This window comes from Epithele typhae, assembly GCF_022376455.1.
Source record: "Epithele typhae strain CBS 203.58 chromosome Unknown BXZ73scaffold_102, whole genome shotgun sequence".
Lineage (NCBI taxonomy): Eukaryota > Fungi > Basidiomycota > Agaricomycetes > Polyporales > Epitheliaceae > Epithele > Epithele typhae.
Genome location: NW_025954293.1, coordinates 52,447 through 67,841, shown reverse-complemented (window position 1 = coordinate 67,841; position 15,395 = coordinate 52,447). Strand labels below are relative to the sequence as shown.

At 59.0% G+C, this 15,395-nt stretch overlaps 4 protein-coding genes across 4 annotated transcripts; 1 reads left to right on the top strand and 3 right to left on the bottom strand.

Moving 5' to 3' along the window:
- Positions 1-2,062: 2,062 nt before the first annotated feature.
- Positions 2,063-3,779, bottom strand: BXZ73DRAFT_107184 (uncharacterized protein; the record flags this gene model as incomplete). The annotated part of the gene is made up of 6 exons (XM_048016857.1): positions 2,063-2,104; positions 2,175-2,755; positions 2,828-2,963; positions 3,022-3,300; positions 3,352-3,428; positions 3,473-3,779. 6 exons carry the CDS (start codon positions 3,777-3,779, stop codon positions 2,063-2,065), a joined length of 1,422 nt encoding a protein of 473 aa, XP_047872011.1.
- A 1,650-nt stretch (positions 3,780-5,429) lies between these two features.
- On the bottom strand, positions 5,430-7,837 carry BXZ73DRAFT_93051 (tRNA-splicing endonuclease subunit sen54 N-term-domain-containing protein; the record flags this gene model as incomplete). The annotated part of the gene is made up of 9 exons (XM_048026570.1): positions 5,430-5,711; positions 5,735-5,816; positions 5,877-6,054; positions 6,111-6,246; positions 6,306-6,338; positions 6,395-6,725; positions 6,780-6,932; positions 6,987-7,127; positions 7,782-7,837. 9 exons carry the CDS (start codon positions 7,835-7,837, stop codon positions 5,430-5,432), a joined length of 1,392 nt encoding a protein of 463 aa, XP_047872010.1.
- A 1,938-nt stretch (positions 7,838-9,775) lies between these two features.
- Positions 9,776-11,254, bottom strand: BXZ73DRAFT_107180 (uncharacterized protein; the record flags this gene model as incomplete). Its single annotated transcript, XM_048016856.1, has 4 exons — positions 9,776-10,164; positions 10,213-10,783; positions 10,837-11,179; positions 11,232-11,254. 4 exons carry the CDS (start codon positions 11,252-11,254, stop codon positions 9,776-9,778), a joined length of 1,326 nt encoding a protein of 441 aa, XP_047872009.1.
- Positions 11,255-11,938: 684 nt separating this feature from the next.
- On the top strand, positions 11,939-13,989 carry BXZ73DRAFT_107179 (Arginase/deacetylase; the record flags this gene model as incomplete). Its single annotated transcript, XM_048016855.1, has 7 exons — positions 11,939-12,404; positions 12,459-12,601; positions 12,661-12,715; positions 12,776-12,832; positions 12,878-13,232; positions 13,282-13,546; positions 13,606-13,989. The coding sequence occupies 7 exons, from the start codon at positions 11,939-11,941 to the stop codon at positions 13,987-13,989; spliced, it is 1,725 nt and encodes a 574-aa protein (XP_047872008.1).
- Positions 13,990-15,395: the final 1,406 nt, after the last annotated feature.

Sequence of the window (15,395 nt, the reverse complement as noted above, 5' to 3'; positions counted from 1 at the left end):
TTCCACTCTCAGCCATAAGCCGCCTGTCGTCCCAATGTTCGCGCTGCGGTCCAGTGGCGAGAAAGCTTCGATGACAATCGGCGGGAAGGGAGCATGGCTTTCGAGAGCATCCATACGATGGAGGGTCTCGTGGCGCAGGATTACGTCTTGATCCTGGGATAGCGCGGTGGGAATTGCGTAGACGAGAAGAACTCCGACAAAGGTCTTCTGAGCACCTTTCTACGCCGATTTAGCCACGTTTGGTAGGATACCTGCGCAGAATTATCAAGTCAGTCGTCGGCATAAGAGTATTTCAAGAACTACGAGAGTGGCAAGCAATCATCTGGGTCATGCTCTTTTTTCAAACAGGAAGTAGATGAGTGGGGCGTTCTCACCCTCAGAGCGCATACACGGAACAACTTCGCCATTCGATACGATATGCAAAGAACACACTCAAGGATATTTGATAGCCGTAACCGTGGTAGCCACGCGCATAAAGATGTGCACATACCAGTAGGTTGTACCTTGAAGCAACATTATGTTCACCCGAGGGCGTCCATGGGGTCGCATGTAGAGCACCAACATGGGCGTTGCTTCCATTGATTGTTAGATATCCGCGCCAACTTATAACGCCTTTCCCCGAGGACACATTGCATCCAGGGTATGCGCATTACAGATGATGCAAGTATCTTGCATTATATCCAGATATTGAGTCATGCGGATAGAAAACGAGTCAAAGGAGAGCTGACCACAGTTGACAGGAAACTCTCAATGGAGCTCGACATCGTGAAAGTCAAGCATGTCGATAAGCCCGAGTGTGGAGCAGTCTAAAAACAGCACATGAGAATATCCGCATAGACAGAGGGCAAGTGGAAGACGGAGTGTGGTACTGGATGGTCGTGGTCGCTGAGCGAGAGGCACAACGCGAGGAAGGCGCCCGCAGCCACAGGCGCGTCACTCGGCTTCACAGTCACGTGTCGTCGCGTCTGGTATATATACTTCGGACGCGGTTTGTTGAACGTCACAGCCGCTCTTCCCCTCCGACCACCACCCACACTCTACCACCACCTCTCCAGCTCTCCCGTCCCATTCCCGCCACTCTCCGCAATGGCTCGCACCAAGCAGACCGCCCGCAAGTCCACGGGTGGTAAGGCTCCCCGCAAGCAGCTTGCCGCCAAGGCCCGCAAGACCCAGCCCGTGCGTACACTCCCCTACAGCCCGCCGCAGGCGAGCGTCGACTCCCGTTGCTGACGACGCGTGCAGGCCCCCACCGGTGGTGTGAAGAAGCCTCATCGCTTCCGGCCGGGTACCGTCGCCCTCCGTGAAATCCGTCGGTACCAGAAGTCGACGGAGCTGCTCATCCGCAAGCTGCCCTTCCAACGACTGGTCCGTGAGATCGCCCAGGATTTCAAGGTGAGTCACCGTTGTGGTGCGGCGCGGTGGCGCGTCCCCCGGGTCCGGCGTTATGTGCGTGTGTTGACCGCGTGTCACTAGACGGACCTCCGCTTCCAGTCCTCGGCCGTCATGGCCCTCCAGGAGGCTGCCGAGGCCTACCTCGTCTCCCTCTTCGAGGACACCAACCTCGCGGCCATCCACGCGAAGCGTGTGACGATGTGCGTAGTCCTTCATTTGTCGCGACACTCGAAACGGCTATTGACTTGCTTTGTAGCCAGCCGAAGGACCTTTCGCTCGCGCGTCGCCTCCGTGGTGAGCGCACGTAAGAATGTCCTGCAACTTTCTCGTTCGTCTTCCTGTATCGCACTGTATGATGCAGCCCTCGTACTGTCTGTCGTGTCTCATGCCCACATGCTATCGTTTGCTGTATCCGACAATATAACAAGTTTCTATCAGGAAACCATTATGGGCGTGTGTGAAGTCATGAACGGTCTTTATTAAGGTTTAGTCAACCCGCGGGGCTGTGTCGCAAGCTCTATCTCGCCGGTGATGCAATGATAAGTGGTAGTGGTGTGTGCATTGATAGATGGTAGTGCCACAAAAGGAAACCGGCTCGAGCACGCCGATTACACGCCCCCACCGCTCTTCTCCACCGGTATGCGTGTCCTCTCCGCCTTGACGGCGCTCGTCACCGATGGCGCGAACAGCACTCCCGCAGCTCCGCGCAGATCTGTTGACGACCACCAAAGCGTCAGCGACCCTGCAGCACCTCCAGCGCAACAAGACGTCGTCGTGCTCACCTCGACGAAGTCGTCAAACACGAGCTCCTTCTGGGCGGTGAAGCCCGCCTCTTCGAGCACGTACTCGTAGTCCTTCATCTTCACGCCCTCGAACCCGGGCAGGCCCTTCACGAGCTCGAACGCGGCCGCCTTCGCGACCGTCCCCTCCGCTTCCGCGCCCGGGTGCTCCTTCTCTGCCTCCGCCGCGAACGCGCCACGGAGCCGCTCGACCTCGCCCGCGTCGAACTGCGCGCGCGAGTAAAAGAGCTCGTGCGCCTGGCGCTTCGCGTGGGCGCGCTTGCCCAGCCCGACGCCGCCAAGCACGGTGTCGACGACGCCGTGAGGCGCGTCGGAGATGGGACGCGGCTGCGCGCCGGGCATGAGGCCCATGCTGCCCAGGAACTCGGTCGCGGCGGCGAGCTCGGCCTGGACGCGCGCGCGCGGCCAGCGGCGCTCCTCGGCCATGATCTCGACGACGCGCGGGAGGGCGTCGAGCGCGGCTTGGGCGTTGAGGAAGGAGAGGCGGCAGCGGCGGGCGATGACGTCGATCGCCGTCTCGGCGTACTCGTACCGGCAGGCGTAGCGGACTTCTGCCTCGATGACTGTAGGGGACGGGTCAGTTGGCGGATTCAAAACATGCATTAGGGGGAGCGCAGTTGGAGATCGAGGCTTACAGGGGTAGGTTGGGTAGAGGCGGATGCCGTGAAGAGGCCACGCCTTACCCGTGGGTTGAGCGAGCGAGAGCAGGGTCCAGGCACAGTCGCCGTAGTTGTCCGAGAGGTGTTTGGCGACCTCGGTTTCGAGGCCGTACTGCCAAATTTGCGCATCAGTCTGCGTATGCGTCGTTGAATCCAGGGGAGGGGCTTACCCTCTGCACGAGCCCAATGAACATGTTCCGGCTCCAGCCATCGCTGCCGATCAGCCGCAGGTGCTCCGTGACGCACCCACGCTTGGTCCGGTCCTTGAGGTTGAACACCTCAATGGCCTTGTCTACCGTCTCCTCCGCCATCGCGCGGTAGGTCGTCCACTTCCCGCCCGCGATGGTAAGGAGGCCGCTCTCGCTGACGTGGATCATGTGATTGCGGACAAGGCCCTCGTGCTCGCCGCGTTGGGATTGCGCACGAGCGGGCGCAGTCCGGACCATGCACTGAGTACGTCACCACGGCGGACCCTGATGTCGGGCTGAGTATCGGCGGACCTCCTCGAGAATCCACCGGATCTCCTCCTCCTGCGCCCGAGGCGCCGTCGAAACTTCCGCGGGTGTGTCCGTGGTGCCTGCAATAGTGTTGCCTTGCCAAGGGAGGAAAAAATGACGCGACCATCCGAGGTAGCAGGGTCAAGCAAGCCCATTGTGCGGGGAGAGTAGTAGTTGGGGAGCGTGATGTGGGTTCCGGAGGAGGGCTGCACGATGGGCTTGTGGTCGGGGTTGTCCATAGTGAGCAAGGAGTCGGAGAAGGGGCCTGTCGCGTTGACGATCCCCTTCGCAGAGACGTTGAATTCCTTGCCGGTAAGGACATCGCGGACTTTCGCGCCGCTGAGCTTGCCATCCTTCTTGTCGAGAGAAGTGACTTGTACGTGGTTGGCAACCACCGCACCCTCCTTTACCGCGGTCATGATAAGAGCCATGTTCATTCGGAATCATTGTGTTGCCTGGGCGGTCTTAAGGTTTTGACCAAGACAGATGAAAGCGTGTACTCACCATCATAGTAGACAAGTGCCCCAACCAAACCGTCCTGCTTGAGCATAGGGAACGCCTCAAGGCCTTTCCCTTGCTCATAAGATAGGAGTTTCCATGTTCTCCTTTCCAGCCAATAAATCGTACATCTTGCAACCGGCCCAGTAGTATGGAACCTGCCAATACCTGGGAATAATGTGAATCCCAGACGCAGCATGATACAAGACGAACGTACTTGTATATTGGCAGCATGATTGGCAGCATGCGGATAGATAGGGTGCAGTCTGCAGAAGATCTTGCGCTCGTGAGAGCTTCGACTACGAGCTTGTATTGCTCATAATCGAGCTCCATGACAGCCTTCTGTAGATACCGACTCCGCCATGGACAAGTTGGTGGACTTCGAAGAAGTTCCTGGAGAGCAAAACTTGAGTATACGCCTCTCCGCATCCACTGTACACGCGCGAAACGCTCTGCGCGTCCATGACGATGCCCGCAGGCAAATGAGGAGCGACGCCTGACGAATTGGACGGAGGCGACACGGCGCAACCATCCCCCCGTGTACGCGACATTCGAACCCGTGCCGAACGTATGCGGGCGGCGAGCAACGTCCGGGCGGTCCGCGATGAGAGCAGCAGGCCTCGGAGCATGATAACCGCGCCGGAGAACGTGCACATTCGCCGAAGATGCTCCCGCCCGCGCACTGGCCCCTCACGCACGTTCCCCACGACGATCGCGACACTCACCGGAGCTGAAGTCGTCCATCTCGACCAACGCGACCTTGAGGCCTCGGCTGGCCGCGTCCACGGCGACACCCGCGCCCGTCGCGCCTCCTCCAACGACGAGTAGGTCGAACTCCTGAGTCGGGTCCTGGCTCGAGAGCTTCAGCGCGTCAAGCATCTGCTGGCGCGAGGGCGGAGTCCATGGCGGGGGAGGTCTGCGGGTCTCCTTCGTGGATGGGGGATAGGTGGGCCCCGAGTTGAGGTAGTAGTACCCGCCCGCGGCGGAGAGAGCGGTGGCCCCAGAGGCCATCGCGAGGGTGCGGCGCGAGACGAGGCGGCGGAGCATGGCCTCCAACGCTCAGCAAAGAGCGGGTGGTAAGCGGGGGGTTGTTAGCGATGGACGGACCATTTTTCTGGGCAAGGGGTCCTTATGAGCCAGCTCCCATTTGTCTCGCATCCCGGGCCGGGCCGCCGGGCCGCGTCGGGAGTGTAGCCTGCCACTAGTCGTTTTGGGGTCTCGTTTCGCGTTCATAGCGCCAAGGCACAGGGCCCGGCTGGACGAGTGCTGGGTTGGTGGATAAAGTATCCGCTCTTCCGTTACCCCCAGCCTCCTGCGCCATCCAAACCAAGGAGCGGAAATTCTTCCGAGGCTCATTCTCCTCGGTCGCCCCTTCATGGCCAGCCTCGCTCGTTGTAGCCGGTCCGCCATCCAAGTCCTTTGGAGGAATTTCCCGAACCTCGAGTCGCGTTTAGATGGTCAAGTTATCACACTGTGGTGAGTCCTACGACATTGACGGCTCCCGTGGGCATATTCTGATCTTTTCGCTAGATAACCCTGGTGCGATGCTGCATTTCTCAACACTACAAGTACAAGGACTCGAATCAAGCCATCGGCCACTCCGAGAAGACCCCTTGCCCGAATCTGAAGAAGCTGATCGTCCCGGCGTCGACGACCGCGATGACGACCATCTTGTTTCCGGTCTTGAGCAGCGGGAACGGATTGGGGTTTCGAGTAGGAGGTTTTGCCGGGGACTGAGCCGACCAAGGCCATACCCACGTCCATGCTCTTGATGCGAAAGACTGGGGAGGATCTATGCTCGTCAGTGCTGTAGGTTCAGGGGGAGCCTTCTGCGGTTGGTGGGAGGCGGCAGCAGCGGCCTTCTGCTGCGCGAAGGACATCCGCTTACGGGGACCGGAGGAGGTAGCACGGGAAGCTCGCCGAACAGGTCGGTGAGCTCAGTGAGTGACGGAACGGGGGTGGTGCGTGCACTGGGATGGGTGGTGAAGGTGAGCACGGAGGTAACGGAAAGCTCGCAAAAAAAAACTCACTTGACAACTACTACGGAGAAGTCGGGTTGTGGGGGTGCGGTCTTTTTGAACGGCGTCGAGGGCTTGTAGAGGTTGAAGAAGATCTGGTAGGGGGACGACAGAGAGTCGGCCGGTTTCTTCACGTGTAATGGGGCGCTGCTCCCAGACGGAAAGAACCGCATGGACTTGAAGAGGGTGTCTGCGGCAAACGTTGAGGATTATGGATCGATGTGCAGCGCAGAGCATGTGGCTTACTATGTGCAAGACCGTGGTGTAACCAGCTAACAGACCCAAGCGGCCGCCACCAATTACGATTTCGGACGATTGGTCGCCCCAGGAATGATGCCAATGCGTTGTATATTCTCGCAAATATTGACAGGTGACTGGAGGACTTCAAATTGAAGGGCGGAGGCGATGGATAGTCGGAGGAAGGGGGTTCGTTCGAGTGACGACGTATCCCAACCTCTTTAGATATGCATAGACCTTGAAGGCATCATCGTTACTGCCGCGCACAGCGCAGACGGTATAGATCCACATACCTGGTACTTCTCGAACGTTAAATCCTCAATCCCAATCATCTCCGCATACGCCTGCTGCACCGACATCGGCACTCCCTCCATGTCGTCCAGCAGCGGTGTTTGAGGTAAAGGTAGGTCCGTGGGTCTCCAACAGTACATGGCGCCACGCTCGACCAAGTACAAGGCCTCCTCTGGGAGGAGCTCCAGTCGTTTTTGTGACTTGACGGTTCCATCCGGCCCCGCGGTTGCTCTTGCTGCAGAATGGCCGATACTCGCGAAGAGAATTCCCCTAGATACGGTGACGTGCGCCCGCTTGAGTTGTGGATACCATATCGCATGGCTCACGGACTTGCTGAAGGCCGCGATGAGCACGGGGCACAAACGGAAGACATAGGATAATACTCACTGGGAGATCGTGCGCGTCGCCTTCAGGGCGTCCAACATCGCACCGCGCGAGCGGTCTAGGACATGCTTTTGCAGATTCGACCCTCCTTGCGCAGAGGGCTCGAAATCTTTCTCGCCTCGTTTAGGAATGACCGGACGCGACGCAGCGAGTCCACTGGAAGAAAGAGCTTTAAACATGGCTTCGGAGAACTCGCGCGTGCACACGCACGGGATTTTTGTCCAATCCGGACCCTGGTCTTCGTCTCCGGACTCGGACTCGGACTGCTCGTCTTCCTCCTTTTCTTGGGATGGAACGGGCTTTGGTGCCGAGGAAGGAAATTCAGTGTGTCGTCCATTGCTGTAGGTTTCTCTGTGCAACGTAGGAGAGTGCGTACTGAGAGATGAGGGAGTGGGGTATCGGAGTGACTCGCGAGCGGGAGGCTCGCCGCGGCTCGCGAGGACAAACAAAACGCCGGGAGTCCCGCGCCGCGGTGGCACGCGACGAGTCGCGCCGACCGTCCTCGACTCGTCTTCCCCCTGCCATCTCCTTCTGCACACTGTGTGGATCCCCGTCACCGGCTAGCACTGAAGTGAACGCGCGAGCTCTTGCTCTTTGCGCTGTTCCAGTGCCCCACGATGTCCACGAAATCCGGGCCGACGTTCTACCAGTCGCTGGTCGTACGTTCCATCACCGCTCGTCCTGTAACAGAATACTCTCTAACGCTTCATCAAGGCAGGGGGTGCGGCAGGCACAGCGGTTGACCTCTTGTTTTTCCCCATCGACACAATCAAGACACGTCTGCAATCCTCGCAGGGCTTCGTGCGTGCGGGTGGATTCACTGGGGTGTACAAGGGGATCGGGAGTGTCGTAGTGGGGAGTGCACCTGGAGGTGAGTGCTCACTATGTTCGCGCCAGTATCCCGTTGACATGAATGTGCGCTGTCCAGCTGCTGTGTTCTTTTGCACGTATGACACGCTCAAGCGCACCCTCCCCATCTCTTCCGACTACGCGGCGGTCACCCACATGCTTGCCGCATCCATGGGTGAAGTGGTGCGTAGCGCATACTCGTCGACGTTCATGTGCTTACTGATGCCAGCAGTCTTGCGTCAGGCAGCCTGCTCAATACGTGTCCCTACCGAAGTGATCAAGACGCGCGCCCAGACATCGTCCTATGGTGCCGCGGCCAAGTCTTCCTACGGAGCCGCGAAGCTCTTACTCTCGACGGAAGGCATTGCGGGGTTCTACAGGGGATTCGGGACAACTATCATGCGCGAGGTGAGATCGGATGTATACATGCATTGTGCATCGCGTTCAACTGTCAACAGATCCCGTTCACCTCGTTCCAGTTCCCGCTCTACGAGTGGCTGAAGCTGCGCCTTGCCAAGACTCTTCATAGACCTCTACATGCGCACGAGGCCGCCGTCTGCGGCAGCTTCGCGGGTGGCGTCGCTGCCGCCCTCACAACACCACTAGACGTTCTGAAGACTCGAGTCATGCTAGATATGCGGGTGGGTATTATTCGCTTCTATTCGCGACACAAAGTTGACGCGCTTGCTTACATAGGATCCGTCTAAGCACGGTTACCCCTCGGTCTTCACACGCTTCCAACAGATATACGTCAATGAGGGGCCAAAGGCACTGTTCGCTGGGATTATACCAAGGACACTCTGGATATCAGCCGGCGGCGCCATCTTCTTGGGGGTGTACGAATGGACAGTCCACACGCTTATGGGACGTTTGGACGCAGATTCGGATTAGATGTGTTTATACACTGCAGCATTCATGCCTTACACGCATAGAGACTAATAATCACTTCACTGCAGGAGACTTCAACTCTTACTCCGTTGTCGTGATCGTTCAGTGGGTACGACCGGGGAGATGATCCACCAGCTTCTCGACGTTCACTGTACGGCACCGTCGGTCAGCACCTCCGCGTATGTACAAGCCCAGCAGGGTAAATCGACATACCCTTGATCTTCTCGCCCACAGACGCCTTGCGATTCTGGTTCGGCTTGAAGTCCCCGCTCGACTCCCACCTCGCAGTGTCGGTGGGGTCATGTGTGGGGCGCGTGCCCCCCTGCGACCGTTCTGCGCAACACACCCGTCAGCCCTCAGTTCGCTGAGACGGCGAAAAGCTACGGACTCATGTCGTTCTGCTGCGCCTCGAGGAACGGGTCGAGCGGTGGCTGCTGTCCCTGCAGACCCGTCTGGCCGGCGTGGGGGCCAGTGTCCCCTGACCCTCGGTGGTGCGGGATCCAGGCTGAGGGCCGACGCGGAGGCCTTCCGAGTTGAAGCCGGGCAGGTTCGTGCCCTCGAACTCGTAGGGGCGATACGGCTCGTGTCCGGACATGGTTAGGTTACTGTAGGTTGTTCAGGTGGAGGGGAGTGGATGATGATGAGTAGTTGAAGAGGATGAAGTTGCTGCTAGGATGCAGAGGGGTGTTCTGGCCACTCCAAGCCAAGGAGCAGGGGGTTTATATACTCGACGGACTCAGTTCGATGAGGACGAGGCTCCAGGCGGGGAGACGCTGCGCTCTCCGAAGAACCGCAGAGAACCTTGTGCTTGACCTCATCGACCCCACCGCGACCCCGCTCGCTTGACGCGACAAAGAGTACCCGATCACGCAAGCAAGCTCTGGGAGCTGTGGGTGCACTGGGCGTGGGTGCTGGAGAGAGCATGTGCCGGGGTCATGGAGCCACATATGACGCACCCCCAGTTGTCACCGGTTCACCCCCTGTAGGACGCAATTGAAGAACCACTGTGGCGTTGAGACATTGAATTTGCACAGTATTGCATGAAGCTGTAAGCCCATATAACGAGCACGCGGCCACCTTCCTCATCCTGCGAAGGCAAGGACAGCAAAACGACATTGTGATTGAGAGCATGTGAACGACTTGCGAGCAGATATACATCGTATGATAGACCACCAATATGCTTCTTATACCTTCCTCATCTAAGGGCCTTGTCCAGGGAATCCGAGAAATAGGAAAATGTGGGGCAGGGAGCACAGGGCCGTTCAATCCAGGTCGTCGGCTGGGTTGGAAACCGCAGAATCCGGCTGAGGGGACCTGCCGGGGCTTCGAGTGTCCCCCAGCTCATATACGCCATCGGGTGGAGAGCGCATAAGGGGACTTCCATGCAATCGGCCAAGCTCCTCGTGTGACCAGGAGGTGAAGCTGCCAACTGCAGGTTCGGCAACGGTATTGGGGGAACCGACGGCGACGTTGTGCGGTTGAGCCATCTGATTAATTCGTACCGCCCTTAGCCAAGGAGGATATTGCGGGATGGGGACAGGGGAATGGGGATCCGATCGCACGAAAGAAGGGGGTGCTGGGGGAAGAAACCCCACATTGCGGTAGGGATCAAACTCGGGGAGTGAGTGTACTGGCGGAGCGGGCGACACGTCTGCTGCTCGTCAGTGACTTGACGTTTTACAGAGACAAAAGAACTCACATTCGGGCATTATGACTGACGGTCGCTCTCGTGGGACGCCCTTCGCACGAGCCTGTTCTTCCCCTTGTACCCACTCGAGCAGAGTCTCCACCTTTGGCGGCTTCCAGGTACGTCCAGATCGTGACACCGGCCGAGAGGGCCCGGCTTCGGGAACATCTTGATACAACCGCAAAGTGAGCGAAGAAGGGTCGATGTCAAACCGGCATGTTGGGCAAGTCGTTTTCCTCGAGAGCCACGGGGATAGACAGTTCTTGTGGAAGAGATGTTTACCGGCACAGGGGAAGGCGAGAATGCAGTCCAACTGTGGCTCTACGTGGAACGGAAGCTCCGAGTCTGTTTGCAGGACTGCTTGGGCCTTGTGTTCATCCGCGGAGACTTCGAGCAGACCTTCCCGACAGATTGCGCACCCGTCCGCTGGCTCACCGTCGTCTGTTCGAAGCACCTCGTACCGCTTGACCAGCTCCTCCGATGCCACCTCCATTCCGGCCATTAACATCTTCGCCCGTTCTGGATCCTCGTCGAATGCAGTTAGCCGGGAGGTGAAATCCGTGACGTCGAAAAATCCTCCCCTCTGCTGAAATGATCAGTACAGTAGACGAACCAAAAGCAGCGCATACAACTTACTGCCCTCTCCAACAGCGCTCGCGAGCTGAAGAAAGGCTCGTCGACGGCGTCGAAGGGCAAGTTCCTGCTCGCAGAGGGGTTGGAATCCATCGGTGGCGGAGGAACATCTCTTGCCACGTAATACCCTCGGAGCCATCCCCTCCCGTCGCTCCAGTCTCCGCCCTCCTCGTCTTCCCATTCGTCCGAGTCGCTAACGGTGGCCATGGAGGGCATAGAGCCATCATCGTCTTCGACGTCCTCCGAGTCTTCGTCCTCCGAGTCCGAGATGCTCTGGAGCGTCGGAAGACTGCTCGTGCTCTCTGCATCGGAATCATGGCCATCGTCCGTCGCGAAAGGACGAGACCTGAACGCTGCACAGTAGTGCGAGGGGAGGAGGGAGCATGACCACCTTCCACATCCGGTCGGGGAGCGGAAGCATCGAGGGGCTGAGTTACAGGGGACTGTTGGCGGGTCGTGTTGGAGAAGAAAGAAGCGGGGATGGGGGAGTCGTCCGCTTCTAACGGCGGGGGCAAATCACCATCTTCGTCGTTGGTGTCAGCCGACGATGGCGAGGGGGAGCCACTGCGGCTAGGGGAACCGGAGGGCGTGTCGTCGTCGTCGTCGTCGTCGTCGTCAACGAGGGCATATCGGCATAAGCATCGAGATCATGGTGTGCGCAGCGTCGGTGGGGATGAAGTCGTGGGGGTGGAAGTCGGGATTTAGGAGTAGGTCGAGCAGGTTGCGCGGTTCTCCACGCGGAGGAGCCTGCCCAGCGAGACGGCGCTGCTGCGCGAAAATAGCAAGCCATGAGAGGTTGTCTGCCGCCCTTCGTTGGCCGTCCATGTTGAGGTGGCAGTAGAGGGAGGAGGAAGGGGGCGTGGCGGAGCGAATGCAGGAGGCAGCTGCAGCATGTACAACGTGACCGCGCGTGGCGCGGATGCACGGCGGCGATCCCAAAGCGATCCATTTCTATAAAATTCGAACTCCGAAAGGCTTGACTGTGGCTGAGGTGTGAGTTGTTCAAGCTCCGAAAAGCTTGGCGAGCCGGGGTTCGCGTCGCGCGCGACCTTACCGCGGTCGCCTTTCCAACCTGTCCCAAACCATCCGCGCCCGCGCCCTCGCCATGCCCCCAACATCGATATATCTGCAAAAAGCATGCCTTCTGCATCGGTACATTCGGTCGCGAGACAACTCGCACATCTTCGAGCGGCCGGAACGGCTGCGCGCGGTCAATGTCGGGCTCGCGGCCGCCATCGCGCGCATGGAGGAAGGCGCGCCGACCAAACCCGCGCCCGCTAACGCCCCGCTCAGAACGGAGGAGGATGAAGATGAACTGACGAAGGCTCTCGAGAAGCTCCAGCTTTCGACGCCATGCGCGACCCAGCAGCCCGCGCGCGTGCCGGCTACCATTGTCCACAGTGGCGCAACTGTAGACATTCTGAACCACGCGGCAGTCAAGTTCGTGCATGGCGACATAGACGACGATGTGTATCTGAAGACTCTCAAGAAGTGGACGCAAGACAGCCACGACAAGATAAACCAGGGCGGTAGCGAGATCCCCGAGGGCTACAACCAAGGCGACTTGTACCGTGTGTTCTTCCGAACCTGTTGCTTTGCATTTACTCACTCTGCCAGGCCTACAGTTTGCCCAGGATCGTTGGACGCCATACAAGGTGCCCTTGGAACCATGTGTGAAGCTGTGGACAGCGTTGTTGGTTTGCCTAGCCCCGACACTCCTTCTCAAGCTTTCGTGGCCGTCCGTCCACCTGGGCACCATTGCGGAGAGGTGGGACGGCGTGCCCGCGTAATAGTAGTCCTGTATGTTCTGACATACACCATGCACAGGATACACCCTCAGGATTCTGCTTCGTCAACAATGTGGCCGTGGGTGCTGCTCACGGTGAGCCCCTGCAATTTTGAGATATCAGGCCCAATGTTGCTTAAGTATCCATAATCACAGCCTATCTCAAGTATAAGATTAACCGTGTTGTTGTCTTGGACATCGACTTGCATCATGGTGAGTTGGTAGGCAGCCTGGTGGAAGTCAGCTGACACGCTACAGGTAACGGCACACAGGCCATCGCATGGCAGATCAACGAGGAAACGTATCGCAAGCAGCTCGAAGGGGAAGCGGGTGCGCCTCACGAGCCCGGACTGCAAGTCTACTACGGCAGCATCCATGACATATTATCTTACCCATGTGAAGACGGGAAGACGAGCTTGGTACAAGCAGCCTCGGTCTCCATCCATGGGCCGCACGGGCAGCACATCGAGAATATTCATCTGTCGCCGTACACATCTGAAGACGAGTTCTGGGATAAGCTGTATGCCGGGCCCTACTCTCGCCTGCTACAGAAAGCAGGCGAATTCCTCGAGAACACCGGCAAGTCTTCGGATGACGTCTTGGTGTTCATCAGGTATGCTTCTCCTTTACCAGAGCTTCCCTCGCTCACGCGTTTCCCAAAGTTGCGGCTTCGACGCGAGCGAGCATGAGCACCCTGGTATGTCGCGCCACGGACGCAAAGTACCCACATCATTCTACCACCGATTCGCACGCGACGCCTGCGCATTCGCCTCGCGCTACGCCAACGGCCGCCTCATCAGCGTCCTTGAAGGTGGCTACAGCGACCGCGCGCTCGCCAGCGGCGCGATGGCCCACCTCGCCGGTCTCCTCGAAGACGATACGCACCCGGTGGACCCGACCTGGTGGAGTCAGGAGAACCTCCTCGCGGTATGTGTAGCCCCAGGCGCGCTCGTCCGCATGCACTCATCGTACGCGTCCGTCGCCAGCTTGAGGCGGCGACCAAGAAGCGGCGCGGCGGCCGGCCGTCCAACACCACGCCCCCGGCCCCCTGGCTCGCGCGCACGGTCGAGCTCTTCGCGTCCATCGACGCCTCGCACACCCTCGCCCCCATCTCCCACCCCCGCGCGCCCATTGCTGCGTCAGACCGCACGTTGCGCGACAGGAAGCCTGCGCGAGCGAGTCCGGCGGCATCCCCAGGGAAGAAGATAGCCGCAAAGAAAGGGGCAGCGGCCACCATCACGTCGACTGACGAAGAGAGCGATTCGGTCTCGACGGATGCGTCCGTCCCCGAGGAGGCTGGCGCGGCTCAGTCGGCCTCCAAGAAGCTGCCGAGGGTGATTTTGAAGCTGGGCCCACAGCCGGACGCCTGACAGTGGGGATTTTGGTTTGTTTGATGTTTGACATATCATTATGGAATATCATATACCAGCTTCCTACGTACAAGCTTGCAGCAAACTTACAATGTCCGCACGGGCAGTGATTCCAACTGTGCGTTCGAGGTTACTCCAACACACGTCATAGCTGACCCGATAAATCCTCCATCAAGCTATACCTCCAACAGTATGTTGGGAGAACCATATAACCCCATTAACTCCGAACTTCTCATGCTCCATGCATGCTCCAGCAGGTAGTCAGCAGCTCCTCATAACATGCGCTTGAATCCGCAGATGCTCTCGCTCTCTTCCCTCGCTCCCCGTAGCACGTCTTCTTGGGTGCTCTGACCATCATCTCCATGTCACACAACCGACCCCTCTCGAGACGATACGAGACGCGTGCAAAGGAGGGACCAGGTGCGCCCACAAAACAAGATTCCCTCCCATGTCAAAGCTCTGCGCCGCTCACCGCCCCAGTACGTCCACAGACGGCGCCCCGTCCGCGTCCACGTCCATGTCCACGCGGCCGCGCAAGGACAGCACCTCCCTCTGGCTCGCCGACGTCGCCGAGCGCCGCCGCGCGCGCGAGGCCGCGGGCATCCCCCCGCCCGTCACGGAGCGTCCTGGTCCCACCGACTCCAGTCCCCCGTCCCAGGGCCCGTCGACACCAAGGCCGCGGGACGAGGACGCCTGCCCGCTCCATGCCGTGCCAGAGCCCCCCGCGCGCACGCCGAGCCCGCAGCCGTACAACGTTGGGGACGTGTGGGCGGCGAGCCTCGAACCGCGCTGGTCCGCGCATTACGGGGGTCCGCGGAGGCCGCCCGGGCATGGAGCGGAGTTCCTAAGGGGTCCACGCACGCCGGACGGCGGGGTCAGGGCGGGCGATAACTGGCACAGCGACGCGGCGATCTTGGATGAGGCACAGGGAAAGATGGGCGGGGACTCTGAGGGCGAGCATGTGTGCGTGGTTCTAAGTGAGTTCGTTTTTCACGGCGGCGAGAGCAGAGTGGATGACGACTGGTTTCGTATTCTTGCAGATGGGATGGAGAAGGCGGCAAATCGGTTCGGGCAGCATTGCGAGCACTGTTCGGATCGGGTGATTCGGGCGGCGAGCAGGATCGTTTGAACTTGGGTAGACGAGTATATCGACAGAGTACTTGTGGCTCATTTGTCTGGTATTTGTGTGTGTTTTTTCTGGGACTTACGCACTGTGGTCGATGCCCGAGAGTCTACTTCAGGCGACTGGATGGCTGCCGAGGATAGAGGCTAACCAGCGATTGTATATAGTACGTCAGACATGAGCACTCGCCTAGCAGTTGACCATACTCACCTCCACTTGCCGGCCCGTACGATACCAACCCCTCCCATCATATCCACTCCATAACGAGCGCGATGTGGAGTAA